The sequence below is a fragment of the Naegleria gruberi genome, assembly GCF_000004985.1.
Source record: "Naegleria gruberi genomic scaffold NAEGRscaffold_21, whole genome shotgun sequence".
Lineage (NCBI taxonomy): Eukaryota > Heterolobosea > Eutetramitea > Acrasida > Naegleriidae > Naegleria > Naegleria gruberi.
Window position 1 is genome coordinate 306,037 of NW_003163306.1, and position 23,359 is coordinate 329,395.

Below are 23,359 nucleotides of genomic sequence, written 5' to 3' on the forward strand. Positions count from 1 at the left end.
CGTTTTTTTTTCCACTGTTGATGTGAAGAAAATATTCGGATGATTGGAAACAATTGATCGACACACAAAGAGGAATCAAGCCAACTAAATGCACACAGTGGAAATTATTTTGGAATGATTTGATAAATAGTTATTGGAAAGAGGCTACAATCTTCTTTTGGCTTTTCTGTTGAGAGAGAAGATTTCTGAGAGTTGAGCGTGTTATTTTATTCGGGCGTGTTTCATTTCATTGGTTGTATGGGCAATTACAAAAATTTTCAACATTAATGATTGGTCAGCCAATCAGCATAGTGAGTTGTAAAAATTTTAGTGTTTGTGTACTTGCTGTTTCACTGTGGATGGGATAGGAACTTGTTGTTTCATCGCTTAGGTCTGTTCCTTCCTTGATTGAGTTGATGAAAGATTCCTTTTGGGTACAGTCGTTGAATTAATTCTTCCTACTGATGATGGAATGAAGTTTATTCTAAAAACTGCATTTGCTATAGAAATTAATATAATTAAATATCTATTAAATGATCTTATTCTCATCTAGATTGAAGAGAATATTCAGACTTTCATAAAGGAGGCATCAGAAATTATTAATTATCAAATAATCCATCGCTTGCTCTTCTCCTCACTGCCAGCTCTTTCACCTAGCACAATATTCATTATATTAGTTGTTTTCTACTGTTGCTTCTTTTATTGACAAATGAATTATTAGTAAGGCATGTTAATGTGATCATATTAATCTAACTGTACAACTGAATCATCATGCAACAACGATAATATTAATTCCTTTTCCTTTCAATGAACTTGTCCTTCACTCTTAAAGCTTGTCACTCCTTCAGCTATATTTCAGTGTTTGGGCACAACAATTTAAAACAGAAGAATTGTCTTGGACGTCGAACATCAAATCGGACCCTACTCATCAAAAAAATTAGCAATTCAACACTTTAGGGATTCTCTGTGTTATCGCATACTTGAATAAACAATAGAAAATGTCTGTTAGTGCTGCATGCTTGAATGATTTGGCCGGGAATGAACAATGTTGTGATTGTGAATGTGATGGTATGTATTTATTAAATAATTGAAGAAAATGTTTGTGATACCATTCGTATCATGATAATTTAGTTCCAAAATGGGCCAGTATCAATATTGGTTGTGTAATTTGTATTACTTGCTCTGGTGTTCATAGAAAATTAGGTATGTTTTAATGTAATTAATAATTAAATAATCATGATGATTACAATTATAGGCACTCATCTGTCTCAAGTTAGAAGTCTTACTTTGGACAACTGGACAAATGAAATTATTGAAAATATGAAGAAAATTGGAGGAAATGCCAAAATTAATCAATACTATGAAGCTAAACCTTTGGATGCATTCCCAAAACCAACAGAAAATACAAATCCACTTTATAGAGAGGAATATATTAGAGCTAAATATGAAACTAAATTATTCACATCTGATTCTAAGGAAGAAAGTCGAAATGTCAAACCTGTAAATTTACCTACAGAAATTGTAACTGACGATGAGGATCATCCAAAGCCAAAGAAAAAGAATTCTCTCTATAAATCCTTGAAAAAGACTTCAAGTTCTTCCAGTAATAAGGGAATGGTTGAATTTATTGGAATGCTTACTGTGACAATTTTGGAGGCAAGAAATTTAATTGTATGTGATAATAATGGATATAGTACGTATTTCAATAATATTAATAGTTCTGTAACTAGTATATCTCTAGGTGATCCATATGTAATTTTAGCCTGTGGACCTAGTTTGGAGGATAGAACCAATATTTGGCCAGGACAACTTGTAAAAACAACAACCAAAATGAAAACTTTGAATCCAGTCTGGAATGAAACATTAACAACTTGCATTTCCAATATCAAGACTGATGTCTTTCACTTGGAGGTAATTGACTGGGATCGTGTCAGTGAAGATGATTTCATGGGTATGTATACTATAACAATTTTTCAACAAATACTAACAATTCTTTCAGGATATCATTCATTAACTCTTGAAGAACTATTCGAAGATAAAGATCCAACTCAACCCATCAAGAAAACCCTCAAATTAAAAGGTGTAAAAAAAGGAGAAATTGATATTCAAGTCCAATTCATTTCCCTCAAATAAAAAAAAATCAATCCTCAATCCATCCTGTCTATTCTCATCTGAGGTGAGCTTCTGAATGTTTTTATTAAATATCAAAATCTAGTGCTGATATTTTCAAAAATTCCAAAGACTGAAAAAAAATGCGTCTCTTTCCACAAGCCAAAAAAACCCCGCTATGGTATGTGTTGAAATACGGCACAATCTTTATGATCCTGATGGTGATGATTGGGTGGTTTGGTCGTTTTGGACCCCTCGTTTCGGATGATCATCACTTTCGAACATCATCAAAATTATCTTCATCATCATCAAAATCGAGGTCAACGAGTAGACATTTATTGACCACCACATCATCAACAATAACAACACCAAAAACATCAATTAATTTATTTGCAAAGAATGATGATGATCAACAGGATAATAATAATATTTCTGCTGGAGGTTCTGGAGGAGATTCTGATGGTAATTCGAAAATTTGTCACAAAGTATCCGATTATAAATTAGACCAATGTAAATTTGTTACAGAAAATTGTCCAAATCCAATGGGAGGTGGTATGATTAATTATTTATGGTTTAGATATTGTGGATTGCAACAAGCTCCTTGGCTTTTCTTTGTGCTGTCAGTTGTTTGGGTGTTAATATTATTTTACATGTTGTCAAATACAGCTGAAGAAAACTTTTGTCCTGCTCTTACTGAAATTTCAAGAATTTTGAGATTGTCACCGGATGTTGCTGGTGTGACATTTTTGGCTTTGGGAAATGGAGCTCGTAAGTTTCTCTTAAATTTTAGTTATTAATTTATTCGAATGTTTCTAATGTAGCTGATATTAGTAGTATTGTTGCTGGTGTTTTCTCTGGTTCGACGGGTTTTGGTATTGGTGAACCAATTGGTGCAGGTACATTTGTAAGTTGTTTGTCAGATATTTTCAATAACATTTGAAGGTCACTAGCATGGTCATGTCAGCTGTGAGTTTATTTTCTGATGCCAAAGTCATTCCATTCCCATTCTTGAGAGATGTTATTGCTTATTTGATAAGTGTAATTTATGTTATGGTTATTGTTATGGGAAATGGTTCAATTAATTTATGGCAAAGTATTATGTGTCTTGTTATTTATGCTTTATATGTGTTGTTTGTCATTCTCTCAAGAACTGTGATTACTCAGTATGAAAAATTCAAGAAGAGAAGAAGAGATAGAAATCATGCTATGAGTATCAATGAGGAAGATGAAGTATCAGATGAAGAAGATGTTGGAGGTGGATGGAGAAGTGGAAAAGCACCACTCTTTGAAACTCAAATTAATAAGATTTCTGATTTGACAGATGAATTAAAGAAGGAGATTATTGAGGAACAAAAACATAATGTTTTTGGAACAGTCTTCTTCCCAAAGGTTGGTATTTACCATCGTCACAAAACTACAGAGCAACCAACATCAGTTAGAGAGCAACCTCCTATTTTTGGTCGAGATGAATTACCTTCTAATAGTGCTCTTATTGTAAAGAGTATTAAACATGATGAAACCCTCCCTATTATTAATAGAGATCAAGGAGAACTTCCATCGAATAGTGCTTTGATTTCACATGCTTCAGGAGTAGAAAAGAAATCCACTTTTGCTAGTTCGGGTTCTTTAATTATTTCTGAACATTTCTCATTACCAACCGAGGATACATCATTAATGCACACAGAAGATGAAAAGAACTTTATTGAAAAAGCTAAAACCACTCTCAGTGAAGGTTTTGAAGGATTTAAGGAATGGATTGAATGGGACGAGAAGTCAATATTTTCCAAGATTTTCTATATTGTATTTGAAGGATTTACAGTATTTATTAGAAACTTGACTATTCCAAAAGCTGATCCAAACGACTGGAGCAAGTTTCTTGCCTGTGTTTCAATGGTTTTCATTCCACCATTTGTTTTATTCAGTGTTGGAAGTAAGTTGTGAAATATTTGCCTGATTCTTAACACTATTCTTCTTTAATAGGCATTACATTGATGATACCTAATTCTAATTTCCCAGTTGCTATCTTGTTATTAATTGTTGGTATTATTTTGGCTACGATTGTCTTTTTCACCACAAAGAGATCCAAGCCACCAGTTTACCATTTGGTATGTTTTTATTTAACAATATGATATTTAAGAAATCAGTTCTTTGTAGTTTTGGCATTTATTATGTCAATTTTGTGGATTTATATTATTGCAAATGAAATGGTTGACTTGTTGACATCTCTAGGTGTTATTGCTCAAGTTTCTGATGCTATTCTTTCAATTACCGTACTTTCATGGGGTAATTCACTGAGTGATATTGTTGCTGATGTGATAATTGCAAGACAAGGATTTGTGGAAATGGCTCTTGGCGGTGTTTGTAAGTATTAACCTTATTTAAATATTTTAATTTCAATGTTTTTATTTAAGATGGTGGACCACTTTTGAATTTATTGATTGGTTTGGGTATTGCAACAACTGCATCAAACATTATGAATCCAAAACCATTCGAATTTGAACAAAACGTTACTGTTTATGTTTCATTCTTCTTTTTGCTTGCATCCTTACTGTCTTCCTTAATTGTTGTTCCTCTTTGCAAGTGGAAATCACCTAAGATTTTTGGTATCTTTTTGGGTGGTCTCTATTTGAGCTATATGATTGTCAGTGCTCTTGTGGAAACAAAGGTTCTCTTCAGTGCTAACTAATAAAAAATAATTTATTACTTTTTGAGATTCAGGATCGCAAAGCATTCAACTTTACAATCTTATTTCGTGACAATTTAATACCAATCCACCAAATTAATTTCAACCATTGAAAAATGAATTACCTGAACAACATATCTGATACAAACAAGGCAACTGTAGTACCAATGGTTGTGGCAAGATTATTTTGAAGACCACGGAAGAAGCCTGCAACTCCTTCCTCCTTGTAAGTTTTCTTGAAACAATCAATAGCATCTTTGTAGCAGCGTTCACTTTCCTCTTTGTCTGCTTGAGCTTGCATCTTTCTTTCAACAACTTCAAATGGGAAACACAAAGTCAAACTAGCCAATGCAACAAATTGACCGGTAAACAATCTAGTAAACAATCCAAGTGCATCACGATCATATGAATATGGATTAATAACTCTCAATAAATCATATAGAGCAAAGTATGAAATTCTGTAAACCAGAGTTTTTACAAGAGCCACAGAAAATCCAGAATAAATACCAGCAATTCCATTAGGTCCCTTAACAGTTTTCTTAATAACATCCAAAGCTCCAGTATATTCTCTTTTTCCAATAGTATCCAAAGCTAATTTAACTCTACAATATTCCAAAGGTCTAAGACATGTTTGTATAAACGCACTCGTTAAATATCCTCCTCCAATACTACTCAAATAGAATTTTACAAAATCCTGATTCGGATTAAATCTCGGAACAATCCTTCTTTGAATAGCAAAAGCAAATGGATTTAAAAAGAATTGAATAATACTCTTCATCACATCCAATGGATAACCTCTCCAAACAGATAATATTCCCTGATCTTCAACAATTTTACTCCAAATATCTGCAGACTTATGTAAGCTATACCCATGTAACTTTGGGAGTGCTGCTGAGGTTTGTAGAATACACCTAGCATTAAACATGGCTGTTGATGGTAATTTTACAAGTGCACTTTCCATGCCAATGCCTGCTAATCTCTTCACTAATCGAATGAGAGGATGTTGTTCAATTAAATCACTCTGTGGGTATGATCCGATTATGGACATTTTTTTTAAAGTTTTCTTGGCGCCAAAAAGATTTAATAGTAAGTTCATGATGATTACAATAACAATAAATTACTAGAAAAAAATGGAACAACATCGGACAGCAATCCCTGCCACTGCTGCATCCTCTTCGATTTCCGAAGCACCTTCTGTTCCCCTGATGACAATGAAATTCTTCCCTTTCTCCCAACTTTAATTTGTTCTTTTTGTTCTACAGTTTTTGCTAGCCCGGTTTATAGTATTTCAAGGAAACAGGCACAAGATTTGATCACAAATTATACCAAACACATGTTGAATTGTGGTTTAAAGAAGGTCGAGGAGAGGAATTGGGATATTTCTCATATTTTGCTCAGGGACTTGACGATTAGTGAAATTGTATTTGCTTCGGATGATGAAGAATCAGATGAAGATTATATTGAGAGTGATTCGGATGATGAAATGGAAGACTCGGACGCTGAATGTCTTGAGGAAAGATTGGAAAATGATCATGCTCCAGAAATAATAATAGAACAAACGACGAATGATCATGACTATATTATGTTAAAGTTTAAATTTATGAGTGGATTGAGTTTGGAAGGGAAATTCAAAAGTTCAGATTCTATTCATTTAGTTACCAGTTGGATATCAATCAAAGCTGGAATGCCCAAAGAATCAATTAGTTTGCGAGTGAATAATCAGATGTTGGACAATAGTTTGACGACAACGTTGGATGAATTGAAAATCAAATCTGGTTCTTTAATTAATTGCTACTGTAGAATATGATTTACTCAATTTCAGCATTTTGTTGGAACTTGTTAAAGGTTTTACTGTCGAAAAACCATGGTTGTAGTTGGAGCAATATTTCTACAAGCTTAATAGGAGTTAGTTTGAGTGTCTTATTCTGCTTAATAAATTCAGTTGCTTCTTCCCCATAAATAAAAGATTCATCTACACCAAAGGAGGCCAAGCATCCATGATTCAAACTCATTGACCATTGAGTGCTATCTGAATCCCCTTCGTCATATCCTTCAAAATTAAATTTTGTTTTTCCAATCTTTCCTTCCAAATAAAAATTCTTTCTAAAATCTCCTACCACAACCACTTCACTACTGTGAAGAGTAAACTTGGAAAATATCTCATCTTGAATTGCTGGTTTAGTCTTTGTATCATTGTATTTATCCAAAAACATATCCCACTTTTTGAATAGTTGATTTTTGACAGTCTGTTGAGCATCCAAAAATTCCTTCTTCCCCTTCACATAATTGGCAACATCTTCAAATTGAATACGTGTTTTTTCTTCAGGTGTTTGCTTCTTTTCTTCTTCATCCTCATCGATGTGAATTTTCTTTTTCTTTAATGACTTGTTTTTATGATCTTTTGCATGATCATTATCCGATCGAACTGATTTTCATTAATTATAATATTGTTAGAACGATATATTACAATCTATTTACCTCTCTTGTATTTTGATCCTGAGAGTAAATCTTTCTTTTGTAATTCATGAAAGATCATTCTCTTGATTCTTGTGGCGAACAAATCGTTATGTTTCATGTAAATTTCCTTGTAACAATATTGTGATGTGAGGGAGAAATTCAAGAGGGTATCTTCCAAAGAGCAAAAGTCTGCTATCGTCAGGAAAAGCTCGTTGGGCAAGGTTGTGAGAGACATTTTTTTATTTTGAAAATCCACCACTTTGTAGAAGTTGATTTTTACAATGGCACGTTTTCATGTTCATCATTATTTCCTCTCATGTTCGTGGAGAATAGATTGGATGAATAATTCCTTCTTAGTTTTTCCCGGTGTTGGCAATAACCAGGAGACATCACAGAATTTGTCAGAGTTTAGTGACCTACTCTCGTTCATGGATAGCATTGCAATTTCATATGCTGTGAGACCGAATGAATTTACCAAATCCTTATTGGCTCCATATTTTTCAAAGAGTAGTTTTCCAACACTGAATAATAATGGGAATGGAAACTCAGCAAGTATATGCAATACACTATTGAGATCATGATTCAAAATATTGATAATGTTTGGTTGTTTTTGAACAATTTTCTCAAAAACTTCTATTTTTGAATCTATTGGCTCTTCAGTTGATTTTTCAGCGAGAATGTGTAAACAAGTATTTCCCCAACTATCTTGATGTAAAAGTTGAGAAGGTGTCATTACTTCAATGGCATACAACATGAAAATGGAAGGAAGTGCATGTAAATGGTGTAGAATAGTTGCTGTTTGAGGTACTAATCTAGATTTTGTTATTGCTTCATCAAGAATTGTTGGGTTAACTTTTGTTTCTAGATCTGTGATACCTTCACGATACATCATTCTCATCAATTCTTTTCTTCTTTCGAATTTGGTCTCATATTCAAACATTTTACCAGGAGATTCTTCGACTAACTCAGTAGCAGTATTCATAAGTGTGATTGAATATGTTTTGAATGATTGTGTGGGATAGGACATTACGAATACCTCATTGAAATTTGGGAAAACATGTTGTCCTAGTGTTAGTAAGGCCTCCACATATTCAGAATGTTTAGTCTTGATGAATAATACTAAATATGAGAAAAGCTTGTCCAATGTGAATGCCAGTTTTCGTTGTTTGTGTTGTGGATGCCCTTTTGGCTTGCATAAATAATAGAAAAATAGTTGAATGGTTTTGTAATTTCTATTGGTGGATAGTTCAAAACTGTCCTCATTCGATAGTGGTATACTTCTTTCTACTGACTCAATTGTTTCCTTATCAGTGAATAAATTCAAATGGTGTTCCAAAAATCCAATGAACAAATCGAGCTCCGCATTTTCATAATACAGTTTGGCAAGAAACAACTTGATAAAAAGCAAGATATGCTTTGAAACAATAGTAAGTCCTGTTTCGTTCCTTTCCAATAATTGGAAAAGGGCTGTCTTTTCAAAGTCGTTAGGATTTGATATTAAATCAAGCCCGCAATAAAGGTCAAGGATGAATCCTTCGTTATAATTTAAGCTGTTTGATGGTTTTACAATTGGTGTGTTTGACAATTTTCTTCTATAGCTAAAGTATTCCTTTTGTACTCTTACATCTTCTGAATAGTTTTGGAAAGAATAAATAAAGTATGATTCCAAGAATCCCCTTTCCAAAAAGTAATCTGCCATTTCTTTCGATTTATCCAAACTCAAGTTTTTAACAATATCTGTAACCAGTTCAGGATACCTCACCAAGTCAATATCTATCTCTCTTTCTAATTTTTCAATTTCATGTTGATCGAGCTCGTTAATGGAAGCAATAACTATGTTTAAGCAGTTATCTTCAGGTTTAGTATTTTCAAATAAAGGGCTGCTGTTCAAAGGTTCTCCTTCAACAGTATCTTCACTTGTTATTATTTTGGTATTCCCATTAAGTGCCTTAACTTGAATTTTTTTCAATTCATATGAAAGGGTCTTGCTGACATCATGATAATTAATTGATGTATTTTGTAGGATAGCTGTTGCAACAGTTTGATGTTGATTACGTGCCATCCTAATAGCTATTCTAAGATCTTTCATATTGGGGAAATGTGAACAAAGTAATTCTGTCTCATCTTTTACAGTGTAAACATATCTTCCATAAAACAATAAGTTGACCTTTTCAACACTATTTCCAAATGAAGGACTAGCTGCACTCTTTACGCTCTCATCAAAATTAGCATTCTCCTTTGAAAAAAGTGATAGGTAGCCAAAATTGTTATCTCTTCTTCGTCTGCTAACGTTAACATTCCTCAATATAGAATGGAAGAGGTTCAAATTAAAGTCTACAAATGTAATTTCTGTAAGTTCATTCTTTGTGAATTTCTTTGAGAGTAACAATTCTTTGTTTAAATCTTGGGGGATTTCTTTTCCATTCTCAAGTACTAAATGTAAAATAAGATGATTGTATGGATTTCCATTGGAAGACAATATTAACGATTTGAATATTGTAATGTTGTCATCATAAATTGAGCTAAATAATTCTGGTAATTCTCTTCTTAATTTTCGTCGCATTAAAATGTTAAAATAATTCTCTTTAAAGTAATTGGTACTTGGCAATGGAACTATGAAAGGTAGTTTTGCATTGGGGAATAAAGTTTCTAACTCCTTAAACTTGGTTTTTTCAAATGAATTGTTATCAAGCTCCAAAGTGATGTCATCCATTGGAATTTCTTTAAATAATTTTACAATATATCACACGTTAAAGTACCCCTTACCTTTGAATTCAAAAGATTTGTTTTGATATGCTCTTATTTTGTATTCTTTCATCTTTTCTTCTAAATCCTCTCTCAGAACTAAACTTTCAATACTGAACCTAATTGTGCCAACAACATCAGCGTCTATATCTTGAATATAATCTTCCTCGCTTTCAGCAATAGCTGGTTTTGGAATATATTCTGGTTCCACAAAAAGATTGCCAAACTCCTCAGTATCGTGATTTTGATAAATTGGTTCTTTTTTCTCTTCTTCAAAACCTTCCAACTCTTCTTGAACAGAGAGATTTCTAAAACTGGAATAGAAAGCAATGCTTGAATTAAAATACAATAAACCAGCCCTTGTAGAATAAGTTGTAATATTATTCACCTCAACATAACATGATTGTAAACATGAATAAATCTTTGGAAAATACTGATAGATATCAATATTCTCAATATTATTAATCTTTCCAGAAACAAACTTTCGTTTGGTATTGATAAATGAAAGTAAGTAAGCCACTTTTACCAAGTTCTGTAATACGTTTGGAGTTGGGCTAATTCCAAATATTTTTGCCAAGTTGAGTGAATCTAATTCCATCAACTTTTTTTGCATTCTATTGTTAAATTCTTTGGAAATAATTCTGTATTTGTGATATGTAACAAATGCTGAATCTTTTACCTGGCAATCTATTGCTAAATCATCAGGAAATAATTCAGACCACAATTTGAGATCATACTCTTTAACAATTCTTGATGTTGAAGGTATCATTGAAATGATCCTAAACTTGATATCAAATGGTAACTTTGTGACTAATTCGAATATGCATGAAAATGCATCTTCTGTTTCATCCACTCTTTTCTTTTCAACTGTTTCTCGTCTTTTTCTTTGATCTTGATTAATCCAAATTCTAGCCAAAGGTGTCAATTTTCCACCCTCCTCAGCATGAAAATCATACGTTGATCGATACGAATCAGCAGACTGATAATGATCATCATGAATTAAATTATTTTGAATATTTACCTTCTCGGAAACTTTAGGAAACTTTGCAAAGCCTAAATTGTAACTATCATCCACATAACTATCATATTCTTGTCGATTAGCTACACTTTTAGGTACTATTTAATTTTCAAATGATCATCAATTACAATAATAATAAAGATCAAAAATTACCTCTTGATGAGGGTTGATAGAGTTTTTCATCACCCACACGATCATGAATAAAATCCATCCACTTGTGTATGGAATCAAGATCAAGCGAGAAGGGAGAATTGCTGTCCATTTTTTGATGTTGATTTCTGCATATACATTACACAAAAGGTACCTCAAGAGGATAGAGAAATAACATTTGATAAAGATTTAATAATCTTAATGTAAGCATTAGTAGTGTAACGGTATCATACCAGCCTTCCAAGCTGGTGACCCGGGTTCGACTCCCGGCTAATGCAGTTACTTTTTATTTTGCTTCACATTTAAATAATAAAGTTTATGACGGTGCTTCGTATCTCTTTTTAAGAAACAATAGAAAGCTTCATTTTGTGCAGGAAAGAAATTCACAATTTCATAGTTTTCTACATGATATAGCACTCATTGTAATCTGTGTTAAAGTAGTATGCAAATTATCTTTCCAACGAGTGTAACATTCTTAAGAATCAATGCTCTGCCAAGGTCACCAAATTTGCTTTTCAAAACCCTGTAAGATCCCCACAAGATGTCTGGTTTATTGTCAACTTGAGGGCAGTCAATGTATTTTGCAAGTTTTTTATTCCTTTCTCAATAAATTTTAAATATTCCTTTTTTACATATTGATATTGTACAAGATTTATTTTAATACGACATCTCCATCAAAGTAAATGTTTGTCATGAATGTAGAGTGTTTTCTATTGATAAGACTCTTTTCTTCTTCAAGTTGTTTCTTTGAGGCATAAAGTTCAACAAGTACATCATCAGTCTTAGAGAGTTCTGTAACATACTTGGCTTGTTGTTGCACATTACTCTTCAATACATCAATGTTACTTCTCAATCTGGATTGGTTTTCTTGGCATTCTCTAATTTCTGTATCAATTTTATAAATACGTTTCATAATTTCTGAAGATTCACTTGCCATTCTAATAGACTCTCCTAAAGCAACGATAGTTTCTGAACTGTTGATATATTTTTGATTTGCCTCCAAGGTATCTTGACTAAGCCCATTGATTTCAATAGTTTGAATCTGGATAGCCTTCTCAGTAACTTTGAACTTTTTCTTTTCCTTTGGACCAAGACTTCCCCTAAGTCTGTAATATCTATCTGTAATATCGACAGGCTCGTTACAGTCAAATCCTGAAACTGATTCCAAATCCCAACCATCAATAAACATGTGATCAACAAACACCTCAGGGAATGATTCGTTGGACTTGTTGTCAAATGAGTATTCAATAGTTTGCTTCTTGTATCTATAAAGAGATATTGTTCCATTCTTAACTAATACATGATGGAATTCTGTTTGACTAGTGTTGAAATCTTTCAAAACTTCGATGCCCAGTTGAACAGAAATTGGGATAAGATTTTCATCTTGATTCCACATTTGGTTAATGGTTGCTTCACCAACAGCTAAATCCCTTTCATCTCTGAAAACAATTGAGCCTTCTTCTAAAACATATCCTGTACTATTTTGGAAAACAATGGCACTAAGAGGATTTCCCTTCTTGATGTTTTCGTTAAAGAGAAGCACTGGCTTGACATCCAATTCCTTTTTCAAAAAGGTGATCATAGCCCTTTGGTTTCTTTTAACATTGATAGGACACTCTATTGGGAAGAATGACAAGTTATGAGCTGTAGCAATTCTAAAAGCCTTATTTGTTGATGAAGAATCTGACCCAGATGCTCTATCATTATTAGCAACATTAACACTACTTCCATTTTCAATATTGTAATCAGCTAAGGTTCTTCCTTCATCCAAAACTTTACCAGAAAATACCAATTTAATGCTTGAGTAAGAAGTACCTTGATATTGAGAAACTTTTCTTTTAACTTGATCAATCAATGTAACTGGACTAAATCTAAGACTGAAAGATCCTCCACCAACAGATCTGAAATTAATTGTGATAGATCCTTCAGATTCAACATTATCAACAATAGATGGAGAACCAGTGACAAGTGTCAAGAGGACATTTTCATAATCTTCTTCTTGATCATTCTCAATCAAAGCAAGGCATTCAATAGTACCTTTAGTGTGCTCAGTATTCAAGAATTTGAATCGGTATGATGGTTTCCAAGATTTGCTCATTAAGTTATAGTTTGCCTTGACCAAATATGGAGAATTACCTTGAGTAAAAACTGAAAGCTTGAATAAATCCTTATTTCTTTGACTGATGTAAGATTCCAAACTGTGTTGAATGAAACCTTGAATATTTTGATCATTAAATTTGATTCCGGAAATATTAGACATGACAAATGTTTGAAGACTTGACTTGTTTGTGTAGACAGTCAAGGAAGGAACACTAACTTTGTTAGCACTGTCCATTATTTCCTCGATACCAAGAAGAATACCAGAAATTACTTCACTACTGCCATGGAATGACAAACTGATTGATGTACCCTTTAAATTCTCAAGCAAACCAGTCAATGGAGTTGATTGAGGAATATCAATAGTGAGTTTATCAGTTTCTCCCTTTGTATTTTGGTAAGAAATGCTCTTGACATCACAAGATCCATTCTCAGAACAAGGTACAGTACCAAAAGAAATTGATTTTGTCACATCATCATATGTTGAATTCTTAAAGAAGAGAACTAATTCCGTATCTCCTTGCACTTCCTTGCTAACACGTTCAAAGGATGCAAGTCCATTGTTATAGAGAGTAATCTTCTTAAGAGGGATTTGTTGAGACATTTTTTTTGTTGTTATGATCAACATCTTCGCAAGTAAGTTCATTCTCCTTTTGTAGGCCCAAATGTTAGTGCTTGTGTATGCGATGAACTACAAATGTTGCGCTTGGTGTTGGGGTTGGAACTCATTACAAAATTGTGCCAAGACAAATGGGTCATCTTTAAAGATAGGATCATCTTTTAAATGATAATAAAATCCTCTTCGCTTACTCCTCTCGAATATTTAAGGATCGCCAAATTTCGATCTCTTTAGAGAAAATTTACGTTTTGCTTTTTTTTAAAATTGGTGTTTCCTCATCAACATTTGCATCCTCATACAATAAATCAACAATAAAAATGTCAAATAGTGAAAGCGGATCAAAAATAGAGTTAGAATTTGAGGTTGTTCAAAATGGTATTTATGGTAAGAAGGATTTCAGAGATGCTCTCATTTTGCAATCGTAAGTGTTGTTATGTGGAAGTTGTTGTGTGTTGAAAATATTTATCATCATCATGGAATAGAGCAAAGGATTGTCCAAGTGTAGCAATCAAAAAGGAAGTAGAAACACACACTAATTTTGATACACACGTGTTGGTTTATGTTTCATCAGGAAATAAACCAACTGGTGGATATAGTGTTGTAGTAAAGAAAGCACAATATGATTCCGAAAAGAAGGCAATTGTTGTGCACGCAAAGGTAAGATCAAATTGTTGCTGCTTTTCAAATATATTAATAATATTAATATTTATTCCGTCGTTTGATATCAAACTTATGAATACCTGAAAATATAGGATGCTGAACCAAAGGATTCCTGTGCAACAATGGCTTTGACTGTGCCATTTTCTGTCATTCGTGTAAAGAAACTTGAACATCCATTTGAAAAGGTAAAGCTCAGATGGATGAAAAAGAAATCATCAAGCCACGAAAGTCAGCACGAATAAAGCAAAATAAATTTGTATTTTAATTTTACTTGTGAGATTGTTTTACACCCAATGTAATATCGTCAAAAGTTTGTTCATCTTGTACGTTAAAATGTTGTTATTATTGTGTTTATGATGAAAAATCCAATTTAATCTTCAGCAACTTCTCCGAGGAAGACTCTTCTCAAGACCATGTTGGAGTGTGGGAGCAAAGCGTACCAAGCCCAGAAACCTAATGAAACACCCCAGAAAGCACCAGACTTAGCTCTAGGAGTCCAGACAGCTGTAGCGTTCTTCAAAAATCCAAAATAGTGCTTTGGGTACAATGACTTTCCTTGCAAAGCATAGACTGGAAGACGGGAACCAGAAACAGATGAAACAGATGATGATTTAGCAACTTCTCCAGCAAAGACAGAGACTGGAGTGTGGTGAGGGACATCATGAACAATAACGTCCTTTGGCAAGGAGGTGGAGCCAATATTAATTTTCATTTTTTTTTGTTGTTTACAAAATTTACTCCTTTTGGTCTACTGGAGGAGAATTATTCATTTGAAAGATAGAACAATTGTGCATTCATTTCAGATTGTTTGAAATTTTCAACACTTTTAAACAGTACATCCAATAATTATTTATTAAAATAAATTATCATTGTGCATACTTTTAATGATTGGTGGAATGAGCGATTGTGACGACTTGTCGTAATCTATACTGAGCAGTGGATGTTGATTCTTAATGTTGCAGTCTGCTAACCAATCTGGTACAGCATTATTGGTTTTGATAAGATGCATTTTGAATAGTTTAGAGCTAGAAAGATTTTTGAGTTTTTCCCTAATCACCTTTTCAGAATGGTCATGTTTCTCCCTCTTTATCTTATTCTTGTTATCCATATCTATGCTCCACTGAGATGGATGTAAGAACCATCTCTGTCCAAAATTTTGGGCTTTCTTTCTTTTTTGAACCAAGAATTCCTGTTCATGATTTGTCCTCGTAATAGACGTTATTTTCGTTTCCTCTTCTTCATCTGATGAGTCTCTACCATCATCCAATCTTCTCTTATAATCCAGATAATCACTGTCTTCAACATACAGCTCTTCATCCTCAACTAAATCAGCAGGAAAATCAATGGTTTCTTTCATCTCTTGTTCCAAAGGGTGTAGCGAACAATAGGATGGAACTAAATCATCTCCACCTTCATCTGAAGATCCTCTTGATCCATTTTCATCCTCATTATCAATTGGAGAAGGCCTTTTATTTCCTGAACCCATTGCAGACAGGTTTCCTCCAGAGCCTTGCCTCCTCATTAATCTTGGTAAAGAAATTTTCCTCTCAAATGATTGTTCTTGACCCTTTTCAATTCCTATATTATTGTACATTTTAATATCTCGCTCTCTAAGTATTTCCTCAACTTCATTCTGTTTGTGTCCAAATTTTTCTCTATGTTTTGCTAGAACATTTGACATTGTTTCAGATATTGCAAATCTATCTTTCACAATAGGTGAAACAGGATGATAAGTCTCATCCTCTTCTCTTTTTTCTCTAATGTTATGTTCAATTTCTTGAAATAAAACCTGTTGTTTCAAAATTCTTTCATTCTTTAATTGCAAAATACCTTTCTTTTCTCTTGCAGAAATCGAACCAGATTGATCCAAGGAGGTGTCCATATAACTTTCTTCTTGATCTATTTGTTCTTCATCCATATTATAAAACCTCCAATTCTTTGAAGCTAATTTTCTCTGAGGTACTTTTTCCGATTTATGTTTCTTCTCTATGAGTGCTGTTCGTTGCTTTGGTATTTCAAGCGATGACTTTGCCTGATTATGCCTTACATGCCCCGATGTTGGAATATCTTCAATTGGTGATTTTCCAAGGTAAAAGAGAGACATTTTACTTTGATTTTAATATGATTATGTAAATGTATGTTTTCCTACTGAGTGTTCTTCATATTCTAATGACCAGCATTGAGGTTGAGGTTTTTTTTGCAAATGAAATTTTACTGGTTGCGAATTATTATTTACAGTATGTGCAGATCAGAACTCTGAATTGTTCCTCATCACGAATTTAATTAGTAATTAATTAATCAAAATATCAAAATCAAATAGCATAAAAATCTAAATTACTAACATATGATATTCTCTTAAAAAATGATTTCAAGAAATGGCTCGGATCAACAAAAAATTAGTAAATCATTAAATTCCATTGAACATGATGATGCAGATGAAGAATATTATAATGATATTATTGAATTATCTCCGAGTGAATTCATTTCCAAGTATATTGATGATTCAATTTATTTTAATGATGATGCTGTTGATGATTTTAATTCAATGGGAATAGAAGAACCAAAAAGAAAAGCAAATTTTCATGATGTTTCAACAGATGTATTGTGTTATATTATTTTGACTTATCTGGATTGGAAGACTGTCTTTTCAAGTTGCTTGTCTGTGAGCAAGGAGTTTTTCAGAAGAATTGCAAATAATAGACTATTATTTATTAATTTATTTAATGAATTGTTTGTGATGAAACAGGAAGAAATTGATAGCTTGACATTTAATAGTACATTTAAACACAAAAACTGTCATGTGGAAGATATTGCTCAATATGCAGGGTTTGGAATACCTAATGAACATTATCATTTTTGTAGAGATTACGATTATGAGTGGCCAAATCAATCTGAATTTAATGAAATGCACAAGCTTCTAAAAAAGCATTATGTCAATAACAGTAGAATGACTGATGCAAAATTGAGATTAATTAGAGAAAGGTGGAATAATGCTATTTCTGTCTATAAAAAGAGTAAGAATATGAAACGAACCACATCTAAAAAGGAAGAAAACCAAGCTTTACTAAATCTCATCAAGAGAATTATCAAGGATAGATTATTTATGAGAAAGTTCTTTAATAAGGATTTGAAATCAGTGAAAATATGTCATCTTCACTATTCCCATTTCGTCAAACATGAGAGGTTGGGTTATGAGGAAGCAAGAAATAGATCTGCTAATCAACTTCCATTGAAAGATCAGGTAGAGCATCTAGTTAATGGAGAAGGCCCATATGAAATGTTTGAGCTCGAGGAAATAGTTATTGGAAACCTCAATAGTGTTTATAATCCTACAGATGAATTTATACGTTGTTTTAAAAATTATTCATATGCAGATAGCGAAGGAATAGTTTCGTTTTTAGCGAGTAAGTTTTATTAGAATTAAAATCATTAACAATATCAAGATGACATACCCGACAGACAAAAAATGATTTCGACAATCTCAACATATGATATTGAACCAATATTCACAACTTTCCCAAATTTGAAAGCATTTGTGAGTAGAGGTCACTTTGGAAACATCAGCCATATCAAAAGCATTAACTTGGTTGTGCTAATCTTAACAACAGGTGGCATGGATGCTTCAACATTGAATGGTATTTTAAATTGTGAATTCCCACAGCTTAAACATTTAGAGTTATGGTTTGGATCGTATGATTATGGAAATTCTATTCATGCAAATGATTTGGAAGAATTGCTTTCTCCTGAAGAAAATGGAAGATACCCGTTATTGGAATACTTTGGAATCCGTAACTCCCAAAATGTAGATCAGTTTTTAACACCAATAGCTAACTCTAACCTCTTGAAAAGATTGAGAATTCTTGACTTGTCTCTATGTGGCATGTCCACAACAGGACCTACATTTCTTGACTTCTCTAAAATGTTAGAGAAAAAAACAAGAAGCTCATTTCCTCTATTGGAACTAGTAGATATCCATAGAAATTATATTACAAATCAGGATAGAGATGCCATTATTGAAATATTTGATAGACTTGGAATCATAGTTGACGTCTCAATCATATATTACAGATATATTGCTGTCGGGGAATAATTTATAGTTAGATTCATATATAGTTGGTTAGGATTTTGGATTTTTTGTCACAGAATTGATGATGAAGATTATGAAGATTCATTTTCTACAGCAATGATTTATTTACTATTCACAAGGTTGAATTTGGACATTGATTTTTCAATCATTTCAGAATCTTTGGAAAAAGAAATATAATCATCGGTAAATACAAATCTTGAGAAGGTATCTGAAAGATTTAGGATAACATTTTCCATCAATGTTTCAATACATTGAGAGATTGAGCTAGTGTCAATCTCTTGACTTTCTTCACAATATTCCTTATACATTTTTGCAAATGACTTACTACAATTCGAAGGAATATTCACTTCCATTATTGAACCTGCCTTGACATAATTTTCATAAATATGGGAAATTATTTCACAATTGAAATTTCCATTCTGTTGTTTGATATAGTGGTAGAGATATAAATTCTCAGTTGAAAATTCCTTCTTACAGAATTGTTCCAACAATGAAGAACCATGGCTATTTCCAAGTAAGGTAAATAATTCCTTATTATCTTCTTCATCTTGAAGTTTTTCGGCCCCTTTTCTGTTAAAAGTTTTGATTTTGTAAAGAATTGTCATCAATGAGCTGAATCCACCAAATACTAAAATGTAGAACAAAATATAAACTAATTCGAAAGCAAACGAAGCGTTATCATTAGGCAGTATTCTCACATAGCCTTCCTCTGACTTGTATCTCGATTCTAAAGTGCTCAAACCAAGTGAAATATTCAAAATAAGAAAGAAGAAGCTCACAATAAACAAAATCATTTCCCATCTAAAGAATAGAGGTGAATCTTGTGTGAAAATCAAATCTTTGAAAGATCTGTTCTTTGATTTGACACAACCAAAAATGAAATCAAAAAGGAATACACAAGTAATCAATGTACCCATGGTAAGAATCATCACTGCATATGAGATTACAACTATATATCCGAATGTTTCTAATGAAATTGCCTTCACACCAAGTAATATTACCCACAAAGTCCAATAACACAAATTTGCAACACAGAAAACGATCAATGTTCCAATGAAAACCTTATTTGAGGTTAGAATTTTCAATACTTTCAATGTTGCATTCTTTGATTTGTCTTCTTTAATGGAAATGAGATCGTAGAAATATTTCAATAATTCGAATCTAATAACTTGAATCAGATAGGACAAAATTGCTGTCAAATTGAGAGAATTGGCAAAGATCATGACAATGTTGGCAATTAGAGTTGCTGCCGAATCGGCGTTCTTACTCTCTTCACTTAAAATGTTTGTTTGACGAATTAATTGGTCAACCAGAACACTTCTCTGAACAATATAAATTAACACGCATTCAACAATCAATGCAATCATTCCAATATAGGGAGTTGCTAATCTAGAAGCTATTGGTTGACTCTTTCTAAATATGAATAAAGTTATCAAAACCATTAAGGAAATTATTAAATAGAAAATACCAAAACTAATTTGAGCAAAGTATGTATCAGATAATTGATTCATCACAGAAATGCTTGTTGCTACTCTCTTCTGACCAATAAATGTTGTAAACAATGTGGTGTGATTACAAGCACATTCAATAAAACCATCTTGAACTTGGTTGACCAAACAACCTTCACTGCTCCACAATCTAGCTTGTTCATCCCAATAATCACAACTATATTCTTCTGATTTGTTGATGGATTTAGACTCAAACGTCAATAAAATAGGTTGTTCCAAATTTGAAAGTTTTACAATTTGATTTTCTTTGTAAAATTTAAAGTCCATAGCTGAGGAAGAAGCATTTCTGGAATCATTGTAATGATTTTCACCATAATTGATCAATGAAATAGCACATTCTTTATCAAAGGCATCGTATCTTGATAGAATTGCATTAGAATCGAATAGAACCTTATTGCTTCCTTGATTAATTGATTTTTGACTGTTTCCTGATTTGTAAATCTTGAATGATGATATTATTAAATTAATATTCGTGCTATTGAATTCAATCTTTGGTAATTGTGATAGCGTTGAGTTCACTGACAATTCGCTAATGATTAGTATTTCAGAAAGTGAATTAGTCAACTTTCTAATATTATCAAAATCAGAAATTAAATTAGACAGTATACCAACTAGTTGTTCAATATCTTGCTTTGGGATCTTGTTTCTGACAAATCCAAATAGCTGATTCGAATATTGATAAGCAACTTTAGTCACACTTAACAAATCACCAAATTTAGATTCCAAATCGAAAATTACATCCTGATCTAAAAGGGCATATGTGTTGGTAAGGAATTTCAATAGAAACATGTTGGAAAATTGATTATTCAATAGAAGTTGTTTAACTAGTTGATTATTAAGTTCTTTTGATCTGTCAAGTGTCATATCTAAGGCAATGCTAGCAAGAATGTTAAAGTTAGAATTGCTATTGATAACTCTATTCATTAATTCAAGATAATTTCCATCAAATTTTGATATTTTGATAGAAAATGAACTTGTAATTGTCTCAACATTTCCATATTCATCTTTACCAATTATGGAAAGATAATAATTAGACTGTTTTAAAAATGGAAATCTAACATTTTGTGTTCTATTATATGAAAAATCAGTAATTCTCATTAATTGTCCCATATAATGCACCCCAATTGCATATTGTAAAGATACAGAGCTGTTCCAACTATTGATTGTCAAATTGAATACATCTCTAATAGCAACACCTTCCAATGGAGTATTATTGGCGAACAAGTTATTAGAATCGACTGGTTTCATATATTGATAAACTGGAATTTCTGAAGAATAGACAATTTCACTTCCCGCCAAATTTGTGAAATTCAAAGAAAATATCAAAGTTCCATATTGGTCAACTGAATTGCCATTGAATTGAACGAGAAGAGGTGATTTCAAACTAACTTTTTGTAATAAGGTTTCTTGTGCCATTGTCACCATTGAACTTTCGGTCTTTTTCAGATAAACTTGTGAATTAATCATGTAATAAATTGACAATGAATACTTGGTTTCACATTTTGATTCACTCAATTTACAATCCTTCATCCATAAACTACTTATTTCATCCTTCATTTCAAGTTTTGAAACAATAAATGTATAATCAATAGTATTATTCTTATTGGAAATCAAAACTTGTGGCATTCCCAAAACTGTAAACAAATTATTTGAAATATTTGTGGGATGTGTGTTACTAGAAACAATTGTCAGGGTGAAATATTGCAGTGTGGAGTTCATTTCTGTGCCTTTCAATGCTTTTGCTTGGAATAAATAGGTTCCAGTAAAACTTCCAGAGTTGATTACTAAAATTGGAGATTGAGCATTTGTTGAGTAATTGACCATATTGGAACAATTAAGACATTTCCATTCATACGTAAGTAATTCAGTTAATGAACTAAGAATAACCACTTGGGTTGATTGAGAATCATCAATGGTTTCTTCATATTTGCTCAACCAAATATTAAATGTCTTTACAACAGGATCTGGTTGAGTAGAATTAATACTAGACATTGCAGAACAATCAGTTCCACTAAAACCAGCATTACATACACAATAGTTTTGTAAAATGCATGTTCCATTACCTGAACAAACATTTGAATCATTTGACAATTTTCCAAAACAAGTAATGACATCTACATTAGGACTGTTTTGATAACATCTTGTCAAATTTTGAGTCAAAGAATATCCTGAATTGCATCTGGGTGTAAGTTTTCTTACCCTCTTTTCATCCCTATCAATGAAATAAATTTCTCCTTTCCAAACTTTAACTGAAATTGGAAATTTCAATGATGAAAGAGTTGCATCCAAATTATCAGCAGTGGAAACGTCAATTTGTGAACCTGCAATGATGGAAATGTTTCCATCTGGTTGAATTCTCTTAATGAATTTACCAGAAGAAACAAAGAGTTGACCTTGCTCATCCATAAATGAACTTGTTGGTTGGTCAATTGGTTGAAAATGAATTGTTTGAGAAGATATGTTAACAACATTAATCATGTTAATTCCAATATCTGAAATATAACAAAGTGAACCAGAAATGTGAATATCAACTGGTTGGCTCAAAGCTCCTGTGGTAATAGCACTTTCGGTCACAATTTTCTTCCAAACTTTTTTTTGTTTCGAATCCAAATAATAAATTGAAGAATCAGCAAGTCCTACTTGAATTCTAAACACTTCATTCGATGTGTGAACTTTGGCAGAAGGTAACGTAGTTGAGTTCTCAAAAATCTTAAATACGAAACTTGTTGTCGAATAGAAACTGCCAAAATAAATAGCATCTCCATCCATAACAATGCTAGTTAAATTTCCCAACGTGGCCTCACTCATTAAAACTCCAGGAGATGGATAACCAAATGTGGATGTACCAAAAAGTTTTTGCATGTGTCCAGTGGATTTGTTAATCTTTCGAATATTAAATTCATCCAATAGATAGATATCTCCTGTTTGTTCATGAATGGCTAATTCTTTAGGATCATGTAACATGATTTGGGTTGCAAGAGTTGAGTTGTTTGTGTCCATGCTGCCACCACCAGCGATGGTTTCAATTGAGTAAGAAGGTGAAACATATTGTTGTGCATGTAGTGCCTTGAATGTGGTGAGTAGCATGGCTAAAGTAACTAACACAAGACACATCAAGCGTCCAATACCTTTCATTCTATGACCTTTCGAATAAAAACAATTTCAGTGAAGGTGTGAATTTTTTTTTTAAGAAACAACAATACCAACAAAAGAGCATCCAAATTCACAACTATTGACTCTTCCATGC

The 23,359-nt window shown here is 32.6% G+C and overlaps 9 protein-coding genes and 1 non-coding gene across 10 annotated transcripts; 4 read left to right on the top strand and 6 right to left on the bottom strand.

Annotated features, from left to right (window-relative positions):
• Positions 1 to 977: 977 nt before the first annotated feature.
• On the top strand, positions 978 to 4,780 carry NAEGRDRAFT_79583 (arfGTPase-activating protein; the record flags this gene model as incomplete). Its single annotated transcript, XM_002677678.1, has 10 exons — positions 978 to 1,047; positions 1,111 to 1,182; positions 1,235 to 1,930; positions 1,979 to 2,088; positions 2,505 to 2,856; positions 2,910 to 2,992; positions 3,031 to 4,018; positions 4,069 to 4,193; positions 4,233 to 4,449; positions 4,500 to 4,780. 10 exons carry the CDS (start codon positions 978 to 980, stop codon positions 4,772 to 4,774), a joined length of 2,988 nt encoding a protein of 995 aa, XP_002677724.1. The 3' UTR covers positions 4,775 to 4,780.
• A 112-nt stretch (positions 4,781 to 4,892) lies between these two features.
• Positions 4,893 to 5,819, bottom strand: NAEGRDRAFT_67085 (uncharacterized protein; the record flags this gene model as incomplete). Its single annotated transcript, XM_002677776.1, has 1 exon — positions 4,893 to 5,819. The coding sequence occupies one exon, from the start codon at positions 5,817 to 5,819 to the stop codon at positions 4,893 to 4,895; it is 927 nt and encodes a 308-aa protein (XP_002677822.1).
• Positions 5,820 to 7,532: 1,713 nt separating this feature from the next.
• NAEGRDRAFT_57911 (uncharacterized protein) lies at positions 7,533 to 11,253 on the bottom strand (the record flags this gene model as incomplete). The annotated part of the gene is made up of 3 exons (XM_002677777.1): positions 7,533 to 9,841; positions 9,995 to 11,089; positions 11,145 to 11,253. 3 exons carry the CDS (start codon positions 11,251 to 11,253, stop codon positions 7,533 to 7,535), a joined length of 3,513 nt encoding a protein of 1,170 aa, XP_002677823.1.
• A 95-nt stretch (positions 11,254 to 11,348) lies between these two features.
• Positions 11,349 to 11,419, top strand: NAEGRDRAFT_t285. Its single transcript has one exon. It is a non-coding gene; the product is annotated as a tRNA-Gly (tRNA).
• Positions 11,420 to 12,852: 1,433 nt separating this feature from the next.
• NAEGRDRAFT_5781 (uncharacterized protein) lies at positions 12,853 to 13,032 on the bottom strand (the record flags this gene model as incomplete). The annotated part of the gene is made up of 1 exon (XM_002677778.1): positions 12,853 to 13,032. A coding segment is annotated over one exon (180 nt), but the record flags the coding sequence as incomplete, so codon positions are not given.
• Positions 13,033 to 14,174: 1,142 nt separating this feature from the next.
• Positions 14,175 to 14,771, top strand: NAEGRDRAFT_79585 (uncharacterized protein; the record flags this gene model as incomplete). The annotated part of the gene is made up of 3 exons (XM_002677679.1): positions 14,175 to 14,278; positions 14,340 to 14,514; positions 14,610 to 14,771. 3 exons carry the CDS (start codon positions 14,175 to 14,177, stop codon positions 14,757 to 14,759), a joined length of 429 nt encoding a protein of 142 aa, XP_002677725.1. The 3' UTR covers positions 14,760 to 14,771.
• Positions 14,764 to 15,236, bottom strand: NAEGRDRAFT_79586 (uncharacterized protein). The gene has a single exon (XM_002677779.1). The coding sequence runs from the start codon at positions 15,227 to 15,229 to the stop codon at positions 14,888 to 14,890; it is 342 nt and encodes a 113-aa protein (XP_002677825.1). The 5' UTR covers positions 15,230 to 15,236; the 3' UTR covers positions 14,764 to 14,887.
• Positions 15,237 to 15,370: 134 nt separating this feature from the next.
• Positions 15,371 to 16,621, bottom strand: NAEGRDRAFT_67090 (uncharacterized protein; the record flags this gene model as incomplete). The annotated part of the gene is made up of 1 exon (XM_002677780.1): positions 15,371 to 16,621. The coding sequence occupies one exon, from the start codon at positions 16,619 to 16,621 to the stop codon at positions 15,371 to 15,373; it is 1,251 nt and encodes a 416-aa protein (XP_002677826.1).
• A 258-nt stretch (positions 16,622 to 16,879) lies between these two features.
• On the top strand, positions 16,880 to 17,935 carry NAEGRDRAFT_67091 (uncharacterized protein; the record flags this gene model as incomplete). The annotated part of the gene is made up of 1 exon (XM_002677680.1): positions 16,880 to 17,935. The coding sequence occupies one exon, from the start codon at positions 16,880 to 16,882 to the stop codon at positions 17,933 to 17,935; it is 1,056 nt and encodes a 351-aa protein (XP_002677726.1).
• A 757-nt stretch (positions 17,936 to 18,692) lies between these two features.
• On the bottom strand, positions 18,693 to 23,247 carry NAEGRDRAFT_79587 (G protein coupled receptor proteolytic domain-containing protein; the record flags this gene model as incomplete). Its single annotated transcript, XM_002677781.1, has 1 exon — positions 18,693 to 23,247. One exon carries the CDS (start codon positions 23,245 to 23,247, stop codon positions 18,706 to 18,708), a length of 4,542 nt encoding a protein of 1,513 aa, XP_002677827.1. The 3' UTR covers positions 18,693 to 18,705.
• Between the last annotated feature and the right edge of the window lie 112 nt (positions 23,248 to 23,359).